The sequence below is a fragment of the Loxodonta africana genome, chromosome 13 (assembly GCF_030014295.1).
Source record: "Loxodonta africana isolate mLoxAfr1 chromosome 13, mLoxAfr1.hap2, whole genome shotgun sequence".
NCBI classification, from domain to species: Eukaryota; Metazoa; Chordata; class Mammalia; order Proboscidea; family Elephantidae; genus Loxodonta; species Loxodonta africana.
The window spans coordinates 43,181,343-43,204,820 of NC_087354.1; the positions used below are offsets into that span (position 1 = coordinate 43,181,343).

Consider the following 23,478-nt stretch of genomic DNA (forward strand, 5'->3'; position numbering starts at 1 on the left):
TATGAAGTTTGCAATTTGTTTCTACATCTCGTTAAAAAGTGCCACTGGAAGTTGAATCAGGATTGCATTGTATCTGTAGGTCGCTTTGGGTAGAAGTGACATTTTCACAATGTTGAGTCTTCATACCCATGAGCATGGTTGTTTTTCCACTTTTGTAGGTCTCTTTTGGTTTCTTGCAATAGTGTCTTATAGTTTTCTTTGTATAGGTCTTTTACATTTCTGGTTAGGTTTATTCCTGAGTATTTTATCTTCTTGGGGGCTATCGTAAATGGTATTGATTTGGTGATTTCCTTTTTGTTGGTGTAGAGGAATCCAACTGATTTTTGTATGTTTATCTTGTATCCTGATACTTTGCTGAAATCTTCTATTAGTTCCAGTAGTTTTCTTGTAGATTCTTTGGGGTTATGTATGTATAAGATCATATCATCTGCGAATAGGGATACTTTTACTTCTTCCTTACCAATTTGGATGCCCTTCATTTCTTTTTCTTGCCTTGTTGCTCTGGTTAGGACCTCCAGCACAATGTTAAATAAGAGTGGTGATAAAGGGCATCCTCGTCTGGGCCCCGTTCTCAAGGGGAATGTTTTCTGACTCTCTTCATTTAGATTGATGTTGGCTCTTGGCTTTGTATAAATATTCTTTATTATGTCAACGAATTTCCCTTCTATACCTGTTTTGCTGAGTTTTTAACGTGAAATGGGTGTTGGACTTTGTCAAATGCCTTTTCTGCATTGATTGATAAGATCATGTGGTTCTTTTGTTTTATTTATGTGATGGATTACACTGATTGTTTTTCCAATGTTGAGCCATCCCTGTATACCTGATATGAATCCCACTTGGTCATGATGAATTATTTTTTTGATATGTTGTTGAATTCTATTGGCTAGAGTTTTGGTAATAGAAAAATCTCTTCATAATACATACTATCTTCACAGGAAAATCCCAGAAATCACATAAAGAATGTTGCAGTCTTCATTTCACTTAGAAAAACTCCTTGATCATCATCAGGATCAGTCAAATCATATAGCTGGCCAAGGCATTCCAAACAAAATGGTATTTATGTCTTTTCCTCGTGATGGGGGCTGAGGAGGCAGGGAGAAATCAGGCATTAGTAACTTTTTAACATCCCTAGTATGTGCATAAAGAAGGAGTTGTAGTTGAGTTTTTACATTTAAAAAATTTAATGTCATCGCATTTTCCTGAGGTCCACAGCTAGCTTTGTTCTAACACACCTGCTAGACAACTCTCTAGCACCTTCTGCCACTTTTGAAATGTCCAATCCTCCCCAAACCCATACCACCGTTCCTTAGAGCCCAGCCAGCAGTTTTGGAAATGCTACTTTAAAATAATATTAAGCAGTGCCCATCAACAGATGAATGGATTAACAAACTGTGCTACATACACACAGTGGAATACAGTACGACGATAAAGGATAATGATGAAACATCTCACAGCATGAATGAATTTCGGAGGACATTATGCTGAGTGAAATAAGTCAGTCACAAAAGGAGAAATATTGCATGAGACCACTATCATAAAGAAACAAGAAAAGGTTTACAAACATGGAAAGAAATTCTTTGATGGTTACCTGGGATGAGAGGGGAAGGGACGGAAAATTACCAAATAGATACAAGGCATGTGTTAATATTGGCAAAGGGAAAGACAATACACTATATGGGGGAAATCAACAAAACAGGACCAAGGCATGGGAGGACACTAAGAGGAATGCAAGAACAAAGGGCAACAATGGCAATTATGATAGCATAGACAACCCTGCAACAATAGTATTAACAACCACTAATTTATAGCTAGATACATAAACTGATAGGTACACCAAGAGGTGTGGAAGGGTGTAAGGGAACACACCCACCTGCAGGTTAGGTCATAGATATTTCTACATACATAACTGTAGGTGCTGCTTATATATTACTATAGACAATAGAGTACACAAGAGCCACAGTCAGGGCAACTTCTTAGACAAAACCAAATTTCTCATGGGATGAAGTTCCTAGATTTAAAGGCAAAGTACTATAGACTTGGGGGTCATCTACATCAACTGGCACAACTTAATCCATAAAGTTCAGCATCCTACTTTGATGAGTAGCATCTGGGGTCTTAAAAATTTCTGATTGGCCATCTAAGATACATCTGTTGATCTCTTACCATCCAGAGCAAAGGAGAGTAAAGAAAACCAAAGATTCAAGACAGCAATTAGTCCAAAAGACTAATGGACCACACGAACCACAGCCTACATGACCCCAAAACCAGAGGAATTAGATAGTGCCCGGCTACTGCTATCGACCTCTCTGACTGGGATCACAACAGAGGGAGAAAAAATTGTAGAACAAAAATCAAATTCACAAAAAAGACCAGACTTACTGGTCTGAGAGAGACTGGAGGAACCCCTGAGACTATGGTGCTAAGACACCCTTCTGAACTGTAACTAAAGTCAATCCAGGAGACAGGTCCTTAAAATAAACAATAACACCCAGGAGGAATGGGCTCATTAGAACAATCAATTATGTGAGATCAAAAGGGTAACATTTGTCAAAAAGCAAAGATGAGAAGGCAGGAAGGGATAAAAAGTCAGGACAAAAGGAATCAGGGAATCTAGGACAGAAATGGGGAGAGTGCTGTCGTATTGTGGGGAATGAAACCAATGTTATGGAACACTTTACGTACAAACTATTGAATGGGACTAATTTGCTCTGTAAATTTTCACCTAATGCACAATAAATTTTCTTTTAAATAAAAATAAAATAATATGAAGCTCCAGGGGCCTTCATGTAGCATTTTAAATATACACACTTCTTGATACTACAGATGTACTTAATGGCGAATGTGGGCATATATTGCATTTATGACAAAATACTGGAAACAACCCAAATGTCCATTACTAGGGACTGTTTAAATAAGCCAAAGTATATCCATACTAGGGCATATTATACAGCCTGTAAAAGACCTCAAGATGGTCAAATAGTTATGTGGAAAAGCAAATGTAGAAAATATAGAGTGATTACGTAGCTTTTAAAAAATTAAAAGGGAAAATATTTAAATGTACATTTTATAAATATAATTTTTAGAAGAAATCACAAAAAACCGATAATGATGTTTGTCTCTGTGGCTGGAATCTAGGGGAATAGGGCCTAGGACGGGAATGTGATCAGCTTTTCATTGGGTACCACTATATAAAATTTTAATTTTGTATTATCCATGAATTTTTTTAATTAAAAAACTAGTTAATAAAATACGTAACTGAAACCATTTTTCTTTAATTTTATTATTTTGTCATTGTTGTTAACTAAAAACATTTTTTTAATAATTTTTATTGAGCTTTAAGTGAACGTTTACAAATCAAGTCAGTCTGTCACATATAAGCTTATGTACACCTTACTCCATATTCCCACTTAAAAAAAAAAATTTTTTTTTTTTTACTCTCCCCCAATGAGTCAGCCTGCTCCCCCCTTCCAGTCTCTCCTTTCGTGACAATTTTGCCAGTCTCTAACCCTCTCTACCCTCCTATTTCCCCTACTAATAACATTCTTAAGCTCCCATTACTAGAATTTACTTTTTATTTGGATGTAGAACTCATAAGAGAACATAGTTCCCACCCTAGCAAGCAAAACAAAAAAGGCTAGACTAGCTAGAAAATAAAAAATTGAGCTATACAACTGAAAGTGCCAAGTCCTTCGTGGGAAAGAAGAGACAAATGACTGCTCATACTCCTGGCTGGACTATGCTACAAAGAAGAATCCACAATAGGGGGAATAAAGAGAAACCAGCTGAAATTTAGCAAATTTTTTAATAACCCCATGGGGACTGGCATGACAGTAGAATCTGGAGGACCCAAATCTACAGAAGAAGTCTGCACCCACTCACTAATCTTACATCTTGGATCTTAAACAAGTTTACCTAAAAAAACCAAACCCACCGCCATCGAGTCAATTCTGACTCATAGCGACCCTATGGGACGGGGTAGAACTGCCCCATAGAGTTTCCAAGGAGCCCCTGGCAGATTCAAACTGCCAACCTCTTGGTTAGCAGTTATAGCACTTAACCACTACACTACCAGGGTTTCCTAAACAAGTATAGGGAAGTAATATACCAAATGTAGAAATGGGAATGTACAATAGAGAGCTGGCAGAGATCCACCCACCCACGCACACAAGTGGGGCCCCTCCCAAGTTCAAGATATCCCTAACAAAATGGAGGCAAGACAGGAGAGCTCATAAATCCATCAGAGGTACTCCGAAAGGCTAAGAGTCAGGCAGGACAGTGGACAGACCTATATCCCAGGCATTGTGGGCATTCTTGTACATCTCTACGGGCAAGGCAAAAGAATGAGAGAATACGCCCCATACCCCTACCCCCATTGATTAAAAACTCTGGCAGCTTTGCTGTAAAGCAGGGCGATTGCCCACATTTCCAAAAGCTGGCGGCTTGGCTGTGAAGGAAAGTCAGATCCCCAGAATCTTATCAATACCAAAAACCCAGGCCCTGCTGAAGGGAAAGTTCTGATTCCACCTTCAAAATATTTGAAGCTACTGGCAAACTGGATCAACCTAAAGCTGTAATAAAACCCAGATCTAGGTTAAATATGCATCAGATTGACTGAACCTCTACTGAAGTGACCTGAGAGAAAAAGGGGCATGCCCCATTTTGGAGGTAAATAATATTTACTTCAGTCTCTTCTGTTCTTTTATACAAAATGTCCAACATACAATCAAATATACAAGACATATGCAAAAGGAAGAATATGTGTAAGAGATGGAGCAGATAATACAAGTAGAAGTACAGATGCCCAGATGTTGAATGATCAGTAAGGATCTTTAAAATAATTCTTATTAAAATGCAAAAAAAAAAAAAAAAATTGATCTAGTGAAGGTTAAAATGTTGGAATCAAGAGACAGGATTCTTCAAAATAACTATGATGAAAATCCTAGAACATTTAGTGGAAAATGTGAAAAGCATGCACTAAAAACAGGAAATTTTAGCAAAAACATGGCAAGTATCCAAATATGAAATGCTAGCAATGAAAAATACAATATCAGAAATGAAAAATTTATTAGATGGGTTTAGCAGGTCAGCATGGGAAACGATTAGGGAACTTGAAGACGGTTAAATGTAAAAGTATCCAGACTGAAAACAAAGGGAAAAAAGTGTGAGGGAAAAACAACAAGAACAACAAACAACAGAGAGATCATCTGATATCTGTAGGATATCAAATTATCTAATATATGTGTAACTGAGTCTCAGAAGGTGAGGAGAGTCAACAGAGTACAGGACAAAAGAAATATTTGAAGGATAATGATCAAGAAATATCCAGTATTAATGGAAGACACCAACACAGATCCAAGAAGTTCGGTAAATGCAATACAAACATACCTAGATATATCAAAGTCAACCTGCTGAAAACCAAAAATAAAGAACAGATATTGAAAGCAGGCACAGGAAAAAAAAGACACATTATAGGTAGAGGAACAACAATAAAAACAATAGATGACTGATACAAATGAGACCAGAAGATAAAGAAGTGACTTTATAGTACTGAAAGAAGAAATAAAAGGTCAACATAGAATTCTATATTCGAATAAGCAAACCTGTTGCCATTGAGTCAATTCTGACTCATAGTGACCCTACAGGACAGAGTAGAACTGCCCCATAGCATTTCCAAGGAGCAACTGGTGGTTTTGAACTGCCTACCTTTTGGTTAGCAGCTGGTCTCTTAACCACTGTGCCACCAGGGCTCTTTATTCAGTTAAAATACCCCTGAAAAAATAAAAGCAAAATAAAAAATTCTCTGAGAGATAAAAGCTGAGAAAATTCATCTGTAGCAAAACTGAAGTAGAAGAAATGCCAAAAGAAGTTCTTTAGACTGAAGGGTAGTGATACCAGATGGAACCTTAGATTTGTTGGAAAGTAGGAACAGCAATAATAAAAATTTATTGTGGAGTTTATAGCATATTATAAATGTAAAATATAAAATACCAAGAGTACAATATGTATATTATAATTTCTAGGGCTGCACTGTCCAATATAGTAGCCATTAGCCACAAGTGACTATTTAAATAAAATTTAAGTTAATTAAAATTAAATCAAAAGATTCCAATAAGCAAATCAATAGACAGGCCACAGTCTAGCAAAATATATATTCATAGTACATATATCTGACAAAGGCTTTTTTCTAGAATATAAACAATAATAATCACAATAAAATAAAACCACAATAAAAATTAGAATAAAAAGACAATCCAATTTCAAAATGGTAAAAAAAAAAAAAAGGCATGAACAACACTTCACCAAAGATATACAAACAGAAGAAAAGCACATGAAACGTGCTGAACATCATTAGTCATCAGGGAAATGGAAATTAAAATCACAAAAAGATTTTCACAACCACTAAAATGGTTAAAATAAAAAACAATGACAATAGCAAATGTTGACAAAGACGTGGAGCAACTGGAACTCTCATACATCATTGGTGCGAGTGCAAAATGGTAAAGCCACTTTAGAGAACAGAAGAGTAGTTATGACCCAGCCCTTCTACTCTTGGGCACGTTTTCAAGAAAAGTGAAAACATATATCCACAAACAAAACAAAAAAACTTTTGTAAGAATATTTATAATGGCCTTATTAATAATCACTCCAAGCTGGAAACAACCTAAATGTCTAGCAACAGGAGAATGAATAAACAAATTGTGGTAAATTTATAACATGGAATACTACCCAGTAACAAAGAACAAATGACTGATACACACAATATATATGACTTTAAAGAATTAAGACAAGTGAAAAAAAGCCGGATGCAAAAGGATGCTTGTTATAAAAATCCATTTATATAAAGTCCAAAAACAGGCAAAATGAATTTTTAGTGACAGAAATCAGCCAAGTGATCACTGGAGGGGAACAGAGATTGATTTGAAAAGTGCACAAGAGAACTTTCTGGGTTGATGGTAATGTTCTATATGCTCTTTTGGGTGGTTATTACACAGGTCTATACAATTGTTAAAAGTCATGAAATTAAACACTTAAGATGTGTGCATTTTACTATATACTAATTGTATCTCAATTTAAAATAAAAGTGTATGTTTGGGGAGGGATTCCTCTTCCAGGAGCACCTGTTCCCAGCTCTTTACTGACCTATCTTATCTGTTCTTAGTGTTATCTCGGGACTTTAATCTCTTCAGGGCTAGGATCTCGATTACAGAACCTGTCTCACAGGGCACACAATCCAGTGTCCAGAGAAGTAGCATTTAGAATCTGTGAAGCAATTCTGTAGAACTAACAGTTTTATTTCCATTGGTTAATGAGCAACCATTTGACTACTGGAAGGCACTGACTTGTGCTAATTGGTTTTTACCTGAATGCATAGTAGGGTTCTTTAAACGTACAGTACTTAACCCACTCTGTTGCAAGTTAGTCAAAATAATAGGGTAAAAATGAATTATTCAGAGGCATGGACCATACCCTGCATTAAGCCCATTCTCTGGCATTTGCTACCATGGCCTTTACAATGGTCGGAATCAGTCTCAGGGTATTTGCATACAAAATGATTTCCTATCCAAAGCAGTCATATTTTCCAAAGCAGGTGGACACTCAAGTCATGCTTCCTCCCTTATTAAAAAAAAAAAAAAAAAAAAAAAACTCTTTAGTATTTGCTCTAGTTTTGTATAAATGAGAAATCTCTGGGCGAGAGGGGTACAAATGGTTAAGGCACTCAGCTGCTAACTGAAAGTTTGGAAGTTTCTGTCCACCCAGAGATGCCTGGGAAGAAACATGTGGCTCTCTACTTGGAAAAAATCAGTCATCGAAAACCCTACAGAGCACAGTTCTACTCTGGGTCCCCATGAGTAGAAATCAACTTCCTGACAACTGGTTTTATATAGAAATGAATCACAAGTTCATTGGGAGGAATTTATTACCAAGCAACTATGTTCATACCAGTAAGACTACCATTAGATTATAAATGACTCGAGAGCAGGTGCAAGATCTTTACAATTTTGAGGTGTTCCATTGGAAAATCTATCACCCAGCTAGGCTCACAAGAGGTGCTCCATAAATGCTGGACTCCCTCTGAAAGGACTGTGTGAACCTGAGAGGTGGGAGTACACATAGGGAGTCTCTGCAAGACAAAGCTGGGAAATTCTAGTGGTGTTGTTGGACAGGTCCCTGAGAAAACTTAGGATGAAATCCTGCTCTCTCTGTGTTTACTCGACCCTCAAATATTCCAACTTGGCCAGTGGGTTTCAGACAACTAGATCCTCACTGCACAAGCCCCCGATTTATAATTCTAATAATAGCCTTTAATGTGTACTGAGGTGGTTTTTAGGGCACCGCTTTGTCATCATGCAAACAGAGAAGAACATTAGCCATCAGAAAGAAATCTAGAGACAAGGTTTCAGCCTAAAGAGCTTTCTGGAGAATTTACTACTATAGGGAATTAGTGTTAGGTATCTACAATCATCCTCCAAAACCCCACCCTGAAACTTGAATAGTCCATGGTAAAAGGCAGGGAGCTTGAAGAGTACATACCACACTTTTATACAGGTGTAGCCAGTGAGGTGCCAAATAAGACACTAACACCAGGAAATGTTATTTTATACTTTATGCATATGAAGTCAATGTGATCAGCTCAAAACCAGACAGGCCTTCTGGAAAGGGTTTGGAAATATGGGGCTTGCTTCTTAATAAAATGCTAGAGTGGCTCTCAAATGTGAGGAAGGAAAAGCCGTATTTTGGTACCTTCTTAGTAGTATAACATCTGAGGTTAACAACAAGAGAGGCACCTGTTTTGAACACAAAGAGCCAAAAATAAGAACTAGTCATCAAGTCTCCAGAGCAATCTAAGGCTGGAAGCTGCCCCATCTACATAGCTTTAGCAGGTGCCCTTGGCATGGCTGTTTCAGAAGCAGCTACAGTGCAGTGCAAAGAATATAGTGCTAGAGGTCAGGCTGTGGCTCCAGCTCTGCCATGCCCTGGTTGGGTGACTTTGGGCAATCCACTGAGCCTCCATGTAGAGCTGTAGTCGTGAGATTTAGACAAACCAACAGACCCGTTATTCACTATCCAGCGCACAGAACACTGCCTGGCACCATGGGTGTTAACTGAAGGAATGTAGGTTTGAATCTTCCTTCTGACAGTAACAGAACACGGTGACCTCAGGCAAATTACCCATCTTCCTTGAGCTTCTATTGTCAGGGGATGGTAACTATTTCATAGGGTTCTTGAGTTTAAATGAGATGATGCACATGAAGCACTTAGTAAACATTCACAAGTTAGCCGTATTAATTCTATATTAATTCGTTACGTTTCTTTTAGAAAAGGAAACTTTCAGGGCATTTTAGCTTTCTCTGTGGACACTTTCTATAAAAATCTGTGCGCTGCCCACACCCCGCACCCCCCACCCCAATCCACAGGGGTAAACACCCAAGAGTCAAGTTTATCCTAATGACCATGCACCTTGGCCTAGTTTGGTTTTGTCTCTGTGTCTGGAATAGTTAACATGTAACACTTGGAGCTATGGAGAGGCTGACAGGACAAATTGAGATTATTTAATATAGACAGAATAATGTGGATGTGCAGATGGCACAGCCCATGCCAGCCTAGGAGTCCAAAATGGCTTTCTGGCTTCTGGGTTCTGTCTAATTCTGCGTTTGGGAGTCTATGAGGCAGTTCTGTATCTTTATTTTTCGCCTAAGTTACCACTAGTGTGCTTATTATTTATAACTAGAATTTGTTTGGGAAAATGTGAGGGTCATTTTCTTTGATCCTCACAATATTTCTGTCACAGATAAAGTAGACAACATAATGAACACACAGCATCAGAAAACCTAACCCGAACATAAACTCACTGTGTAACTTTTGAGCAAGTTAATAGTCTATAAGCCTGTTTCCCCGTTTATAAAATAGGACAGCAATGCCTACTTTTCTTTTAGGGTTGCTTAGAGGATACAGATAATGTAATTAAGGCATCTGGCAAGAAGTACTCAACAAATTATAGCTCCTATTAAGTATCCCTATTTTACAGAAGGGAAAACTATGGCTGAGAATATCAATATTCTTTCCATTACCCACACTGGTGATAAAAATAGGAAAATCCATTGTCTTAACACACAAAATTATCCTAAGAATGAAGCTAAAAGAAACTTGTGGACTCTATAAAATGTTCAGAATTCAACTCTAAGTGATTAAGTTGAAGTTTGCGTTCGCTCGAATGCATATAAGCTTACCTTCTTTTGCCCAGCCCTCCACCGATTTACTTTCTCAGATTTCTCCCTTTTAGGAAGAGAACATATTGCCGGTTGACCTGAATATTCTACTCTGCTTGTCAGGTCTACTGCTCAACAGGCTTTTGGTTTTGTGAATTATTTTCTCCAAGTGGGCCACTTACTAGAAAACTGGAAGGAAAAAAAAAAACAAAAACTGGGCACTACACACTGGACTCTTGGGTAACACCATTCTACAAAACCCACTCAGCTAGGGCCTACATTGATAGGCCCTACCCTGAGCCTGTGAACTCACCAAATATAGGTCCTTTTGTTCTTTATGACCTATGCTCAGCTGTATTCTCTCTTTGCAATTATTATAAGTTGCAACCTAAGACTCACAGAAGTTGGAAAATGATGGTCACGAGTGGGTTTTCTTTGACTCATATTTAAAAATACTGTAATCACCAACATTTCAAAATTGAGAGAATACACAAGTCTGGGTTTCACAGGCTTCTCGAACAACACAGGGCAGTCCATTTTAAAAACATTTAGCTGCCTCTTGTAGACATTAAGAATCTGAAACTGTGATTATGGTAACAAGGGTGTGCCCTGGCACTGCTGTCCCTGGGTGGCACAAACGGTTAGCATGCTTGGCTCCTAACCAAAAGGTTGGAGGTTCAAGTCTACTTAGAGGCATCTCGAAAGGCTTGGTGATCTACTTTCAAAAAATTCAGCCATTAAAAACCCTATGGAACACAGTACTATCCTGACACACGTGGGGTGGCTGTGAGCTGGAATCGACTCGACCGCAACTGGTAACTGGTTTGGCATTAAGACCTGCTTATCAGCGTATGACTCATTCATACACTGACTTCTACTGTAAAAATGGCACTAAAGAAGCATGTCTACTGTTTAATCAAACTGCTTTTCAAAAGAATCTGATATTCATTACTTCTTCTATCCTAAATGCTACTGCCTAGAGAAAGATCAACAATAGTTGCCCCCAAATTGCATTTAATCATACAGAAATCAAAAAATTAAAATTTGGAAGCTGGTCATCCAATTTCAAGGAGAAATGCAGAGATCAAATGGATATGGGCTGTTCTGCCGTGTTTTCAGTTGTAAAACAACTCCTGTAAGAAATTCTAGTAGACACAACCCAAAATTCTTTACTTTGGAAATTTTTTTTTTTTTTGTTTACAAATGACCAGGTCAACAATGGCAAATTGCTCAGGCACCATTTAGCAAATGAAATCATGCTCAACTATTTACCCTTAACTATCACATCACAGTCTTCACGTGAGGATTGCCCCAAACCCGTGCGATGGAAAGGGCTACTTTCTAACCACAGCTGGTTTCTAACAATTAGGCAAACCAGGGCCACAGGAGCTGTAAACGATGCAACAACAAATTAAAGATGGAAATCATACAGCACTCCTCTAACAGTAGCAGTGACAGGTATTTATATAGTCCTTGATGTATTTTAAAAGCACGAAACCATAGTTAAGAACCACCTTTTCTGGTACTGAATTCTAGGTCATTCTGAGACCAGAATATGGATATAAAGAGAGAGTGTGATACCGTTCGAGTCTCAGATACAAGAAAATTCCAGTACCTGATGAAAGAAACTGTTAACCTTGGGAAAATTACTTAACCTTGTTGAGCCTCATTTTCTTCTCTTGTAAAACAGAACAATTTCTACCCCATTTGTTTAAAGGCTAGTATAAGAAAGTGCATTGAAGATGAAAGTGATAAACACTTGTAATTATAGATCCAAATAAACCAAATTAAACTGTACTAAAATCTAAACTAAGAGTATCAATGACAAGTATCTCCAACTCTGGAGCCTTCTTTAAGAAGGTAACTCTCCATCTCTATAGGCAGTATTAGCTACGAAGGGTAAGTAAAATGGAAGTTATGTGAAGGAGTTTTACAGTTAACTGAAAACGACTTAAGGAAAAGAAACCAGCATTCAAAGATCTACTGAGCATCTCGGTATTATCATTGTTACAACACAAATGGAAATCTAAATTCAATGTTCGAGACACAGAAATTGGAAGGCTTTCAGGAAATGCTCCGAAGGCTATAGTCACCAAGTCAGTCGTAGGGGACGGTCTCATTCATAGTTCCCTACAAAGAAACTGAACCAAATGTTGACATCTTATATTAAGTAGGAACAGTGAATAAGGCACAAAATACAGGTGGTTGTCAGGCCACCAATTTTTTTTTAAATTATAAAAATAAACATAAGTAACTAATGGAATAACAAAATAAAAGTTTATTTTATTAGAATTAGGAATGTTCTTTCCCTCTGGGCAACCTGAACAGTCCAGTTACAATGAAAATCTAAGAACAGTTATTTCCACAGCACAGGGTGCTCTACGCACAAAATTACAGGGTTAGGAGCATTTAATCAATTTACCGGTCTGATTGTCTCACCAACCCGCCCCCTCCCATCCCCCAAGTGCTCTATACCGGGATTTGTAGCTAAGAGAAATCTGTTACATCAAGTCCTTTATGCTCTTGTACTGAATTTCAGTTCCTAACCATGGCTGAACCACATTTTACACTGCATCCAACCATTTCCAATCAAGTCAGTCAGTCTTGGAGCTGCTGTATATGTGTGTATGTATACACATGTGTATTTCATATTTTTATTTAAACACACATAGAACACATACGATCTGGGTCGCAGAAAATACACAGAATTTAGAGTCTGGTAATAGATGCTATTCAATTTTACCACTGTGGTTTGTGTCCTGAGCTTCCAATCAAAATTTTATTGTAGATCACTGAAAGTCCATCTACTGCTTAATGAATTGTTCACATGAAGCATGCACTTTTCAAAAGACAACGTAACTGCCCCCAAGAAGACAGGGAGACCCTGATGCTTGCTGTGAATCGAGCCCTCTGATAGCAAGCCTTAGTAGGTGAAACAGGGAAGCTGTCATACAATATGGCTTGCCTATCCCAGTTTCGGGCATTGAAGATACTAACAATGAAAACAGTTAACTCAGGGAATTCTGTCAAATACGGAGATAGCTGTTAAAAGCCTGCAAGTAGGAAAGGCCAGTTCCCCTTGATCCATACAAATTAGAGAACGCACCCACAACTGCAATACCCTCAGGGAGTGTGCCAACACTGCAACTAGACAGCATCTCTAAAAAGCACTACTCCTCCACGGGGGCGGACGTTATGAAGTGCACAAACTGGTTGTGAATACTTGATGCAAGGGGAGCATGTAAAGAGGATTTATGACACTCAAACCTAGATAGTGCGAAGTTAACTGGTAAGATTTTTTAAAGACACAACACATATACAAAGCATTTTTAGGGAGCCACATATATCCATATAGCAACTCTGGCAGCTTTTCAAAGTTACCAGGGAAAGGAACTTGTTCAAGCTTTCTAAAAAAAAAAAACTTTTGATAAATGTATTTAAGATTGATGCAGTCATTTAAAGTAAAATAAAATCAAGTGGATAATGGGGAAAGGGAGGAGAAGGGAATATGGAAGAAGCAGACACTGAGTTCAGATTTGCACCTGAGGTGGCAAGGGAGGAGGGGATAAAAGGTTCAGGTAAAGTCGATCCTAAAGCGACAAGTGGTTTAAGGAAGCAGCATAATATATTCAGCAAACATTCACTGATTTTTGATGGGAAAAGAACAGTTGCAAGTACATCTCAGGTAACAACCTTTTCTAAAAGGAAAAGTAGGGTTGATTCAGCAAAGCCTAACTTAGGCAAACGGCCAGAGGAAAGTGAACCTACTTCCCAATGGAGTAGTAAGATGTACAGTGCAAGAGCAGACAAAGCTGCCTCACAAATGGTAAACACTCCCCTAGGCGCAAGACATTTAAAGGAAGACAAAGAGGTCCACAGCCGAAATTGGTATTTAATATTAAAACCTCTTAATCTAGTTGCCTAGTTCACTCTGCACTCCCATATAAAACTGACAGATTTAGGGATGCTGACCTGTTGAAAAATACCATAGCCAGAATGGCCGAAACAGGTATATAGTTAATAAAACCACCACCATCCTTTACTTTTAACATAGCTTAGAAGAAATTTCATAAAAATGGACATCACAGCTAAAATGCATTATTAATTCTCCTACCTGCTGACAATAGAAAAGAAGCAAACTCAGTGATTTCTATTCAAATGCACTATATGGGAATATCATGTTCTAGGGGTGTTGGCCTTCAAACTGAACCCACAGCAACACACACAGGCAATTTCAGTATCTGCCATTTTAAATTTACAATCTGAGACTAAGTGAATGGCTATTTATATTTAAAGCAAAAACATTATATTTGACACTCTAACGTGGAGAAGGGGTAAAAGAAGAGCCGTAACTAAAATCTTAAAAGGCTCAAAGCAGCAATTAAAAAAAAAAAAAATCAAAAGGAAAGAAAACTTGAAATGCTTCCTGTGGACGTGATGAGTAGGTCAGGAAGCCTTTAGCAGTGTGTATGCCATGGGCGCACAAAGGCTTGGGGAAATGGATGAGGCCGGGGATGGAGTCGTCTTGAACTACAGCAACAAAGCTCCCCCTCCCCCATGGCAGCCCTTATCAATCCATGGCATTTAGTCAGAGCTCAGCCTCCCTGTCCCTGATCAGGAAGAGCTGGGAATTCAAGGCATGAGGCCCCTGACCAGCCAACAGACTTAAGAAAACCAGAAAGGGCAAAGTAACCTCAGGAGCAGGAAAGGGGAATCACAGAGCTCTAGTTAGGTCTTCCAGAGGGGCTAAGCCAACACACCTGTTTTCCCAACCCCCCACCCTGGAAATATAAAGCAAACTGAAAGAAAATGCACAGCAAATAGACATAATCTTGAAGATTTTTAAAGAATAAATATTTTTTTGTAAGTAAACATTATGCAAACACGTGCCACGCTTGCTTTGTCCATGCATATGCGCTATATACAATTTTGAAAAATACTGTGTTGTCCTCTTGTTTTAAAAGTCATATACAAAGTTTGTTTTTGTTTAATCCTCTTGCTGCCTACCCTTCCCGCCCCAAGAATTTTCTTTACAAGGAGCTAATCAACATTCACATATGACCTTGGGGTATGAGAGAAAGAGAGTCGATCTGTGTGTGGGGGTGTATCTGTATGTGTAGGGGAGGAAGGAAAAGAGATCCTTCACCAAAGTACAACAAAATGGCTGGTTTGGACATGAAAAGCAGTGTCAAAGAGCTGTTTCAAATTTTAACTGTACTACACTCAGGAAAGAAAAAGAAAAAAGGAGTCAGCTTTGAGAATGAAGCTACGTTACAAGTTAAAGTTGGAGGGCTTTTAGTGTGTCTGTCACACTTTTGTTGGCGGCCTAGAATACTGTTGTACAATGGTTTATCTACCTTTTTTTATTACAATATAATTTACTTAAACTTTCCGTTAACAAAACAGAATTCCGGTACTACAGACCAGTGGTGTCAAAGAGGCTTAGTGCCTCCTTGTTTGTGTTTGTGTTTGTTTTGTTTGTTTTAATTGCATGAGCACTCTAGATGGTAAAGTTTTCAGAGTTCATTTTATGCGGGGCCATTCTCAGTCCTCAATGTACTCCCACAGATCTTTCTCATAGCCTTCATGCACATGCTGTAACAAAACCCTTCGTCGACTCTCACAGTATCTGTAATCAAAGAGAAAAAAAACAAAACTTGTCAGTCTCTACTAATAAAAGAGTATTTACTTATTTTTTTATGGCACCCCTACAGAACCGAGCACCCATTTTTAATAGGCACATTTTTAGTCTACATGCACAGACACATTAAACTGTTTCTAACATGAAAACAGTATTTTCTGTAGACCAATAACTCCCTGCTCTGGGAACTAATTTTAGAGCATAAAGTGTTAAAAGTCCTAAGGGGACTTGGAAACCATCTGATTCAACTCCACTATTCTACAGATGAGTAAACAGTTTCAGAAAGAAGTAATTTCAAGGGTTACTTATCCACATCTGTAAAATCTTTGTACACTGTAAAAGCACTATAAGGTACTGGTTATAGCTGGCTAAGGAAGTAAAAATATTAACCAGGCTAAATCTCCAAATCTTCCAATATTCCCAAAGTTGCCTATTACTATTTAACTATTAAAAAGAAATTAGTTTTTGCCAGGAAAAAACTTTGGGGGGAAGGAGTTCATGTTGTGAAATCAAACATTTTCATCATCTTTAGCTTAAGAAGTGGTGTATCTGCCCCTAGGCAAAGTAATTCTCTCCTTAGAAATAAATCTAATAAAAATTCTAAACAGTGAGTTTGGGTAGCTCACTTGTTGACAGCTATGACCCACAGAATCCCCATGGTAAAACCAGCATCCTATTCTCACCCCTCATCCTAATGGCCACTTGCCCTTTTAGGCTCTTTCTTCCTTGCAGGGCAGCAACTAAGTAGATATAGCTGGACAGAAGCAGCAGAATCAGCCGGTGGGATAAATGGCTGATTTTCTCCTTAATGCTTGACCAGCACTACTAGCTGCAATTCGTTGCCCAATGGACAGAAGCAATCTGCGAGAAACATGGCAGCAGCTCAGTTACTGGATATGCTAAACCCAAGTTTCACTACCACCTAACTTCACCGCTAAGACCTATGAGAGCAACACTGGCAGAAACTTTTGCTCAATAGCTAGTTTAAAAAAAACCAAAAACCAAAAAACTCACCTGTACTTATCTTGAACCTTTTGCTTTATATCCTGCAGAGAATCTTGGGAAATATCTCGTTCCAGGTAGCCCGAAAGCACCTCTGTGGCATTCTCTAGATCTGCTTGGTTATTCTGCAAGAGAAGGAATATACAGTAATTTTTTCTGTCAAAAGAAACCTAAAAAAGATAAACCATTTCAGTGGCTTCTTTACCTACAGACTTACCTTCAACACCAGTTTCCTAATTTCCACAAATGATTTAACTGCATCTGTACTGCTCTTTATTGTTTTAAGCTCTAACAACTTAATTACTGTGTTGTTAATGCCACACCCACCACACCCAGTTACGACAACATGTTAAAAAAAAAAATTAGCATAGTAGCTCCTTCGGAAAATACCTTCTCAGGAGAGGCAAAGAAATGCCAAAAGCACAAAGCACGCTGTTTGTGTGAGCGTAAAAATACGGTATTCTCTCTTTTTCAGGGCAAATTTTTAAATGCTAAAAGAAGTGAACATTCACTCACTATCCTGGGAAGGATATCGAGGACAATTTAAAAGGATTTAAGGGGGGAAAAAAAAAATCTTGGAACCTCCTAGTTCTGAGAGCTGCTATGTGTTAAAACTCAGAGAGTAAGGGCTGACTCAATAGGGGGAGAGCAAGTGGGAGAAGGGAGTAAGATGTATGTAAACCTACATGTGACAGACTGATTGGAATGGTAAATGTTCACTTGAAGCTTAATAAAAAAAAAAAAAAAAAACTCAGAGAAAAATCTGAGAAAACAGAAGCCTATTTTTGTTTACTTCTGGCTACATCCATTTCTTGTCAGAGAACACTTCATGAAAGATTAAAATTTTGTTATTCTTTACTATTATGGCTAGCTTTCTACATGTTACCCATATCCCACCTGCTAGTCAGTCTTACTGTCTAGTTATCTATGACATCAGTGTTTCGTGCATTAATTTAACATGAGCATCTTTACTTAAAAATACTTCATTAAGAACAGCTAACCTCTTTGAACCTTTTACTGAAATACGCTGTACATACCAAAAAGTATACAAGTGGAAAACACAGCCAAATTTTTACAAGGTGAACAATCCATGCAACTAGCACTCAGATCAACAAGTAGAATTTTACCAGCATACTTTTTTTTTTTAGTCACTATGTCTCTACCAAAGGTAGTCACCATATTAACTTCTAATACCACAGATTTGTTTTGCCTGAATAAAGGCTTTTATCAAGAACTTACTAGTGCTGTGTAAGCAATTTACATGGGTTATCTCACTTAAACCTAAAAAGCTATCCTGGGGTCAACTTTACCTAAAGATTTGGTTTTTCTCCTTGGTTCCTGATAACCTCTAAATCTTTGGAAATTCCCCAATGACTGAAGTGTCTTTATGAGGGCTCCAGACAATCAAAGAAAACAAAACAAACAAACAAAAAAACTCCTTGCCCTCGAGTTGACTCTGACTCATAGTGACCCTACAGGACAGAGTAGAACTGCCCATAGAGTTTCCAAGGAGCTCCTGGTGGATTCGAACTGCCAGTCTTTTGGTTCGCAGCCACAGCACTTAAACACTACACTACCAGGGTTTCCACACCTAACCTAAAAGGTTATGCTAATGAGGTGACTCTTAAGCGGGGACTGACCAGGTCAGACTCATCTAGTGATAGCATTTAATGTCAGGGGAGAGGGCACAGTCAATCAATCATGCCTATGCAAAAAACCAAAACCCACTGCCATCCAGTCGATTCCAACTCATAGTGAGTGATTCTATAGGACAGAGAACTAACTGCCCCATAAGGTTTCCAAGGAGCAGCATTCAAATTGCTGACCTTTTATAGTTAGCAGCTGAGCTCTTGATCACTGCACCACCAGGGCTCCATGCTATGTACTAAGGGCCCAAAGAAGGTTCTGGACACAGAAGCTTCATGGATTTCCAGGTTGGTGAAAGACACTGATGCACTGGGATGGCAGCATGTCATGTGGGACATGGAAGTTCCACACGGGAAACCCTCCCAGACCTCGTCCTATGGTTTTGTTTGTAGCCTTTTTGCTATGGTAAAACTATATTAAAAGTACAGAGCCTTCCTCAGTTCTGTGAGTTGTTCTAGCAAATTACTGAACCTGAGGGAGTAGTGGGAGCCAGCAGGTCAGAAATGGGGGATGGGGGGCGTGAGGGGGGCAGTGGAGTACTCTGGGCTTCCTGTGGGAGTAGTGAGAAAACCCCAAAATTGTAGTCAGGTCAGAACTGAGGGTGTCAGGGGGACCCCAAGCTTGAAGTTGGCATATAAAATCTTGGGCAGACTTGGCAGTTTGGTGGACTGTGCCCTTTACCTTTTGCGATATGACCTAGCTCCAGGTGATTAGGATCCGAGGAAACAATATCACACCTGTAGTTGAGGTGAATTAATAGATTGCACCCATGTGAGAAGTGGGAATAATACCAGGAAGGTATTATTCTCTAATTATTCCCTTTTTAAAATAGAAATAGAAGAAGTTAAATAATTCGCTCCAAGTCAAGTGAGCTGGAAAAGTGATGAAGTCAAGATTCAAATCCAGGGCACTTAATTGCTAGCTAACTAAACCACATCAATGTGAATGTAGTTTAGGACAAGAAATTTAAATTTCTTTCCTGTATCTTGCTAATGAATACTATGTTTACTCACATTTTCTGCATAGACAGAACCTTTAAAACCCTATTTATACTTTCTATGAAAGACCAAGTGGTCCTATGAGACAGGATGAGCTTTTATCTCCCCTGAAACTATACCTACCTCAAAGATAATGGACTGGTTATTCTTTTTGAGGTAGAAGGCGAAGACATAAGTGTACATGAGTGTGGCACGACACTGGCAGAGGACATCGACTGCTTTCTTCAGGAACTGCACCTCAATCCAGGACATGTTGTGCTGCTGCATCTCCTCCATTTTCTGCTTCACCTGAGCATACAGTTTGTGCTCAAAGCGTAGACTCTGCATGTGGTTCATATAGCGATTACAGTAGAACAGGTACCTCTGTAGGGCTGCCCTAGATCGCTGTTCCATTAAGAAAAACAAATACATTATACACAAAAGCTGTTATCCATATTTACTGGTGAAGCAATATAGGAACTGAATCTATAATCAGCAACAAAACGGACTAATACTATCTTTGTTATTTAGTACTCCTTTGACGGTTCTACAGCTGTGCTTTCCAATACAGTAGTCACTAGCCACAAGGGCTACTTAGCTTCAATTAGTTAAAATTAAAAATTCAGTTCCTCAGTGCTCAGTAGCCATTTGTGGTTAGGACACAGGTTATCTCCATCATTACACTGGATAGCGCTGTTCTAAATACACAATGAGATGTACAGCAAATGACAAGCACAAACGTTTTAAAGTGGAAAATTAGAGACAACCAGGTATTACATAACTCCTGATTTTATGCAAAAGAAAATAAACAGTACCACTGGTTAAACGTTCTATGCCTCCATGCCCCAAAACTGTATCTGCATTTGATCACATTTCTAGAATTAACCACCAGTTTCAAGGAATACAGGGATAGAAGAACATATTACATGATACCATTGAGTTATAATCGGCAAAAGCCAGAATGTGGAATATTCTATAGGACAAAATGACCAAGCTTCTTCATCAAGTAAATGGCAAGGAAAAAAAATAGGAAGGCTCTATACATCAGTCGAGAAGAGATTAATCAGACACAATTTGTGGACCTGTGTGGAACCTTGATCTGAGCCAACTATAAATGAAAATTTATGAGACAAATGGGGACATGTGAAGATTAGATCATCGTTAATGCTAACAAAACACTACTTTTTAAAAATGTATATGTAATATTTAGAAAGATAAATTTGCTTTGTATTATCGCACTGCAAAAATAATTCACATAGGTTATCTTCCACTATACTATAAATCTCTAAAGAGGATGAACTCCTAAAAACTCGATCTTGGTATCTTTAGTACCTGATATACAGAAAAGTGATTAATAAATGGTTGTTAAACGAAACCACTGCCAAAAGGTTTCTTACCAGACTCACATACTTCCTTTCCTTTCCTTTTACCTCCTCTACACTGCTTGGCTCTATGGATGGTATCTTGCTTTAGAAACACTAAATCTGAAACATATACTTAGCCAATCACATTATTCGATGTGACACAACATGGAAACATCCCAAAAAACCAATACAAGCCATGTTATTTTAAGACTCAGGTAAGTATCAAATCAATGCTTATGCACTGAAAATTATGCCAATCCCAAAATATATGTGAAAAATAATGTGCTCGGCATTTTTCTTTCCAAAAGTACTAATGTTTCCAAGCCTGCCAAATTCCCAAAATGGAACAGAAAAACCTAAACTATCATATTAAGAAAAAAAGATGCTGGAGAATTTCTGATGTAATCTGACCAACAATTCTGAAACGGCTTCTTCTCGCTAAAATCTCTCTAAAACTCAGCGTGAAAAAAGGAAACCTATACCACTGCAAGTAAGACTAACTTTCCAATCAACTGCCAGAATCTGGATTGAAAAGAGCAACCAGTGGCCTGAAGACACTTTGGAAAAAAACAAAACCGACTGCCCAAATTATGACCTGCAAGCTATTCCCCTACAGCCTGTTGTTGTAAATAAAGGTTACTTGGGACAGTGTCAAACCCAGTAAGTCTTAAGGCTTCTTTAGCATCACAAGGGCAAAAGCAGAGCTGAGTAAAGGCAGCAAAGTCCTTATGGTCCGCAAAGCTGAAAATATTTACTATCTGGACCTTCACAGAAAAAACGTGCAGACCCTTAGTCTAGAAGACAGAAAAATTCAAATGTCTACCACTGCTAGTACTGTGGCATAGTGTATTAAGTCAACAATTATTCTACAATGCAGGTACAGCTTTCTGAGGCACTCAGAGTACCATCATCCAGGTTCTTTATGGATTGTGTACCAACCTCCAAATACATCATCCAGTACTTTCATTTTAAACCTACTACTCCAGTAAACATTAGGCCAGAGTATGGTAGTGGGACAAGTGGGGAAAGAAGAGAAGCCTAGAAAGACACGTAATGGTGTGGTCCCTTCTGGAAGGTGTGGCTCCCCAAAACAAAGAAACAAAGGCACTGATATGAAATCTTTCCCTGCACTGTCACAGGAGCAGTGATAGAAGATTCTAGCTTGGTCTAACAGATGTGAACTAAAAAAATAATGCATTCTAGGCATTAGAAGCCAGCCTAGAAGCTATCCACAATAACTCATCCATCCTGTAGATCTCAGAAAGAGAGTCTACCAGCACCCAAATGAAGGCCAGGTGAGGTCAAGAATAACCTATATATACTCTCTGGTACTGGCAAATATCATATCTGGCTAGACTGCTTTTCATTCATAATAAGTAAAAATAAAAGGCCCACCAAGGTAATTAGGAAAAACATCATGCAGCATAAGAGAAAAAAAAGATTTCTCCGTGGATGGAAAAGAATTATCAGCAAAATAAAAAATTTTAGGAAAGGAATGGCCTCTTCAGCAGGATATAAAGCAATCAAGATGGCTTAAAACAGAAAGCCATAAGGGAGAAAAGATGAAGATGAAAAAAACAACAGAAGGAGATGCAATGACAGGCTAAGCTAAATAACAAATGTAATAGCAGAATTAAGTCCAAATGGGAGGCTCGAAAAAGCACGATGACTATTGTAGAGCTTTTATATCAAAATTACATGGGTGGTGCATTTCACACTGGAGTCTAAAGGCCACTAGATATGGGCTAGGCAGGGGTGCCAACTGACCTGGTCTCAGCAGTGTGTGGAATTTTAAAATGTTTTAAAAATTTTAAAAATCTGGTAACACCTAAAAAAAAAAATACAAGCACTCTGGATCATCTGAAAGAACTCCTTATACCTGAGAACCAAAATTTAATTTCACGGCTTACATGTGCGAAATGGATAAAATTGGCATTAAGTAGCATTATTTTATAAAGCTGCAGCTTATAATGAGAAAAATCAGTGGTAAGAGAATGCTGCCGTTAGGTGTCATCGAGCTGATTTCAAATCACAGCAACCTCATGTGACAGAGTAAAACAACTGCCCTATAGGGTTTTCTAGGCTGTAAGCTTTACAGGAGCAGATTGCCCGGTCCTTTCTCCTGTGGAGTTGCTGGGTATGTTCGAACTGCCAACCGTCCAGTCAGCAGCTAAGCGCTTAACCATTGCTCCACCAGGCCTCCTTGGTAAGAGAATACATCAATAACAAATTCTAGTCAAGTCAAATCATGATGACTGTAGGAATGAAGGTCTGCAACAGTTGAGTAGAAAACTGGCCGGAGAATGAGTTACCACACGGCTTAGTGGTATGTTGTTGTGAGCTGCTGTCGAGTTGGCCCTTGACTCATGGTGACCCCATGCACAACCGACAGAACCTTTGTGATTCATAGGGTTTTTAATCGGCTGATTTTTGGAAGTAGATTAGCTTTTCTGAAACCTGTTCAGAATCACAGCAACACGCAAGCCTCCAATGACAGACTAGTGGTGGCTGCGCCTGAGGTGAGTTGGCCAGCAATTGGAACCAGGTCTCTTGAATAAATCCACTGCCATTGAGCTGATTCTGACTCACAGCGAGCCTAGAGGACAAAAAAGAACTGCCCCATAGGGTTTCCAAGGAGC

The 23,478-nt window shown here is 38.6% G+C and overlaps 1 protein-coding gene across 1 annotated transcript in view; it reads right to left on the minus strand.

The window, feature by feature from the left end:
• Window positions 1–7,664: 7,664 nt before the first annotated feature.
• ARIH1 (ariadne RBR E3 ubiquitin protein ligase 1) overlaps window positions 7,665–23,478 on the minus strand; it is a 130,600-nt gene continuing 114,786 nt past the window's right edge. The window contains exons 12-14 of the mRNA XM_064267294.1: window positions 19,620–19,880; window positions 16,864–16,976; window positions 7,665–15,837 (exon numbers count right to left, since the gene is read on the minus strand). Coding sequence (XP_064123364.1) covers window positions 15,753–15,837; window positions 16,864–16,976; window positions 19,620–19,880 — 459 coding nt within the window. The 3' untranslated portion in view covers window positions 7,665–15,752. The remainder of the gene's footprint in view (window positions 15,838–16,863; window positions 16,977–19,619; window positions 19,881–23,478) is intronic.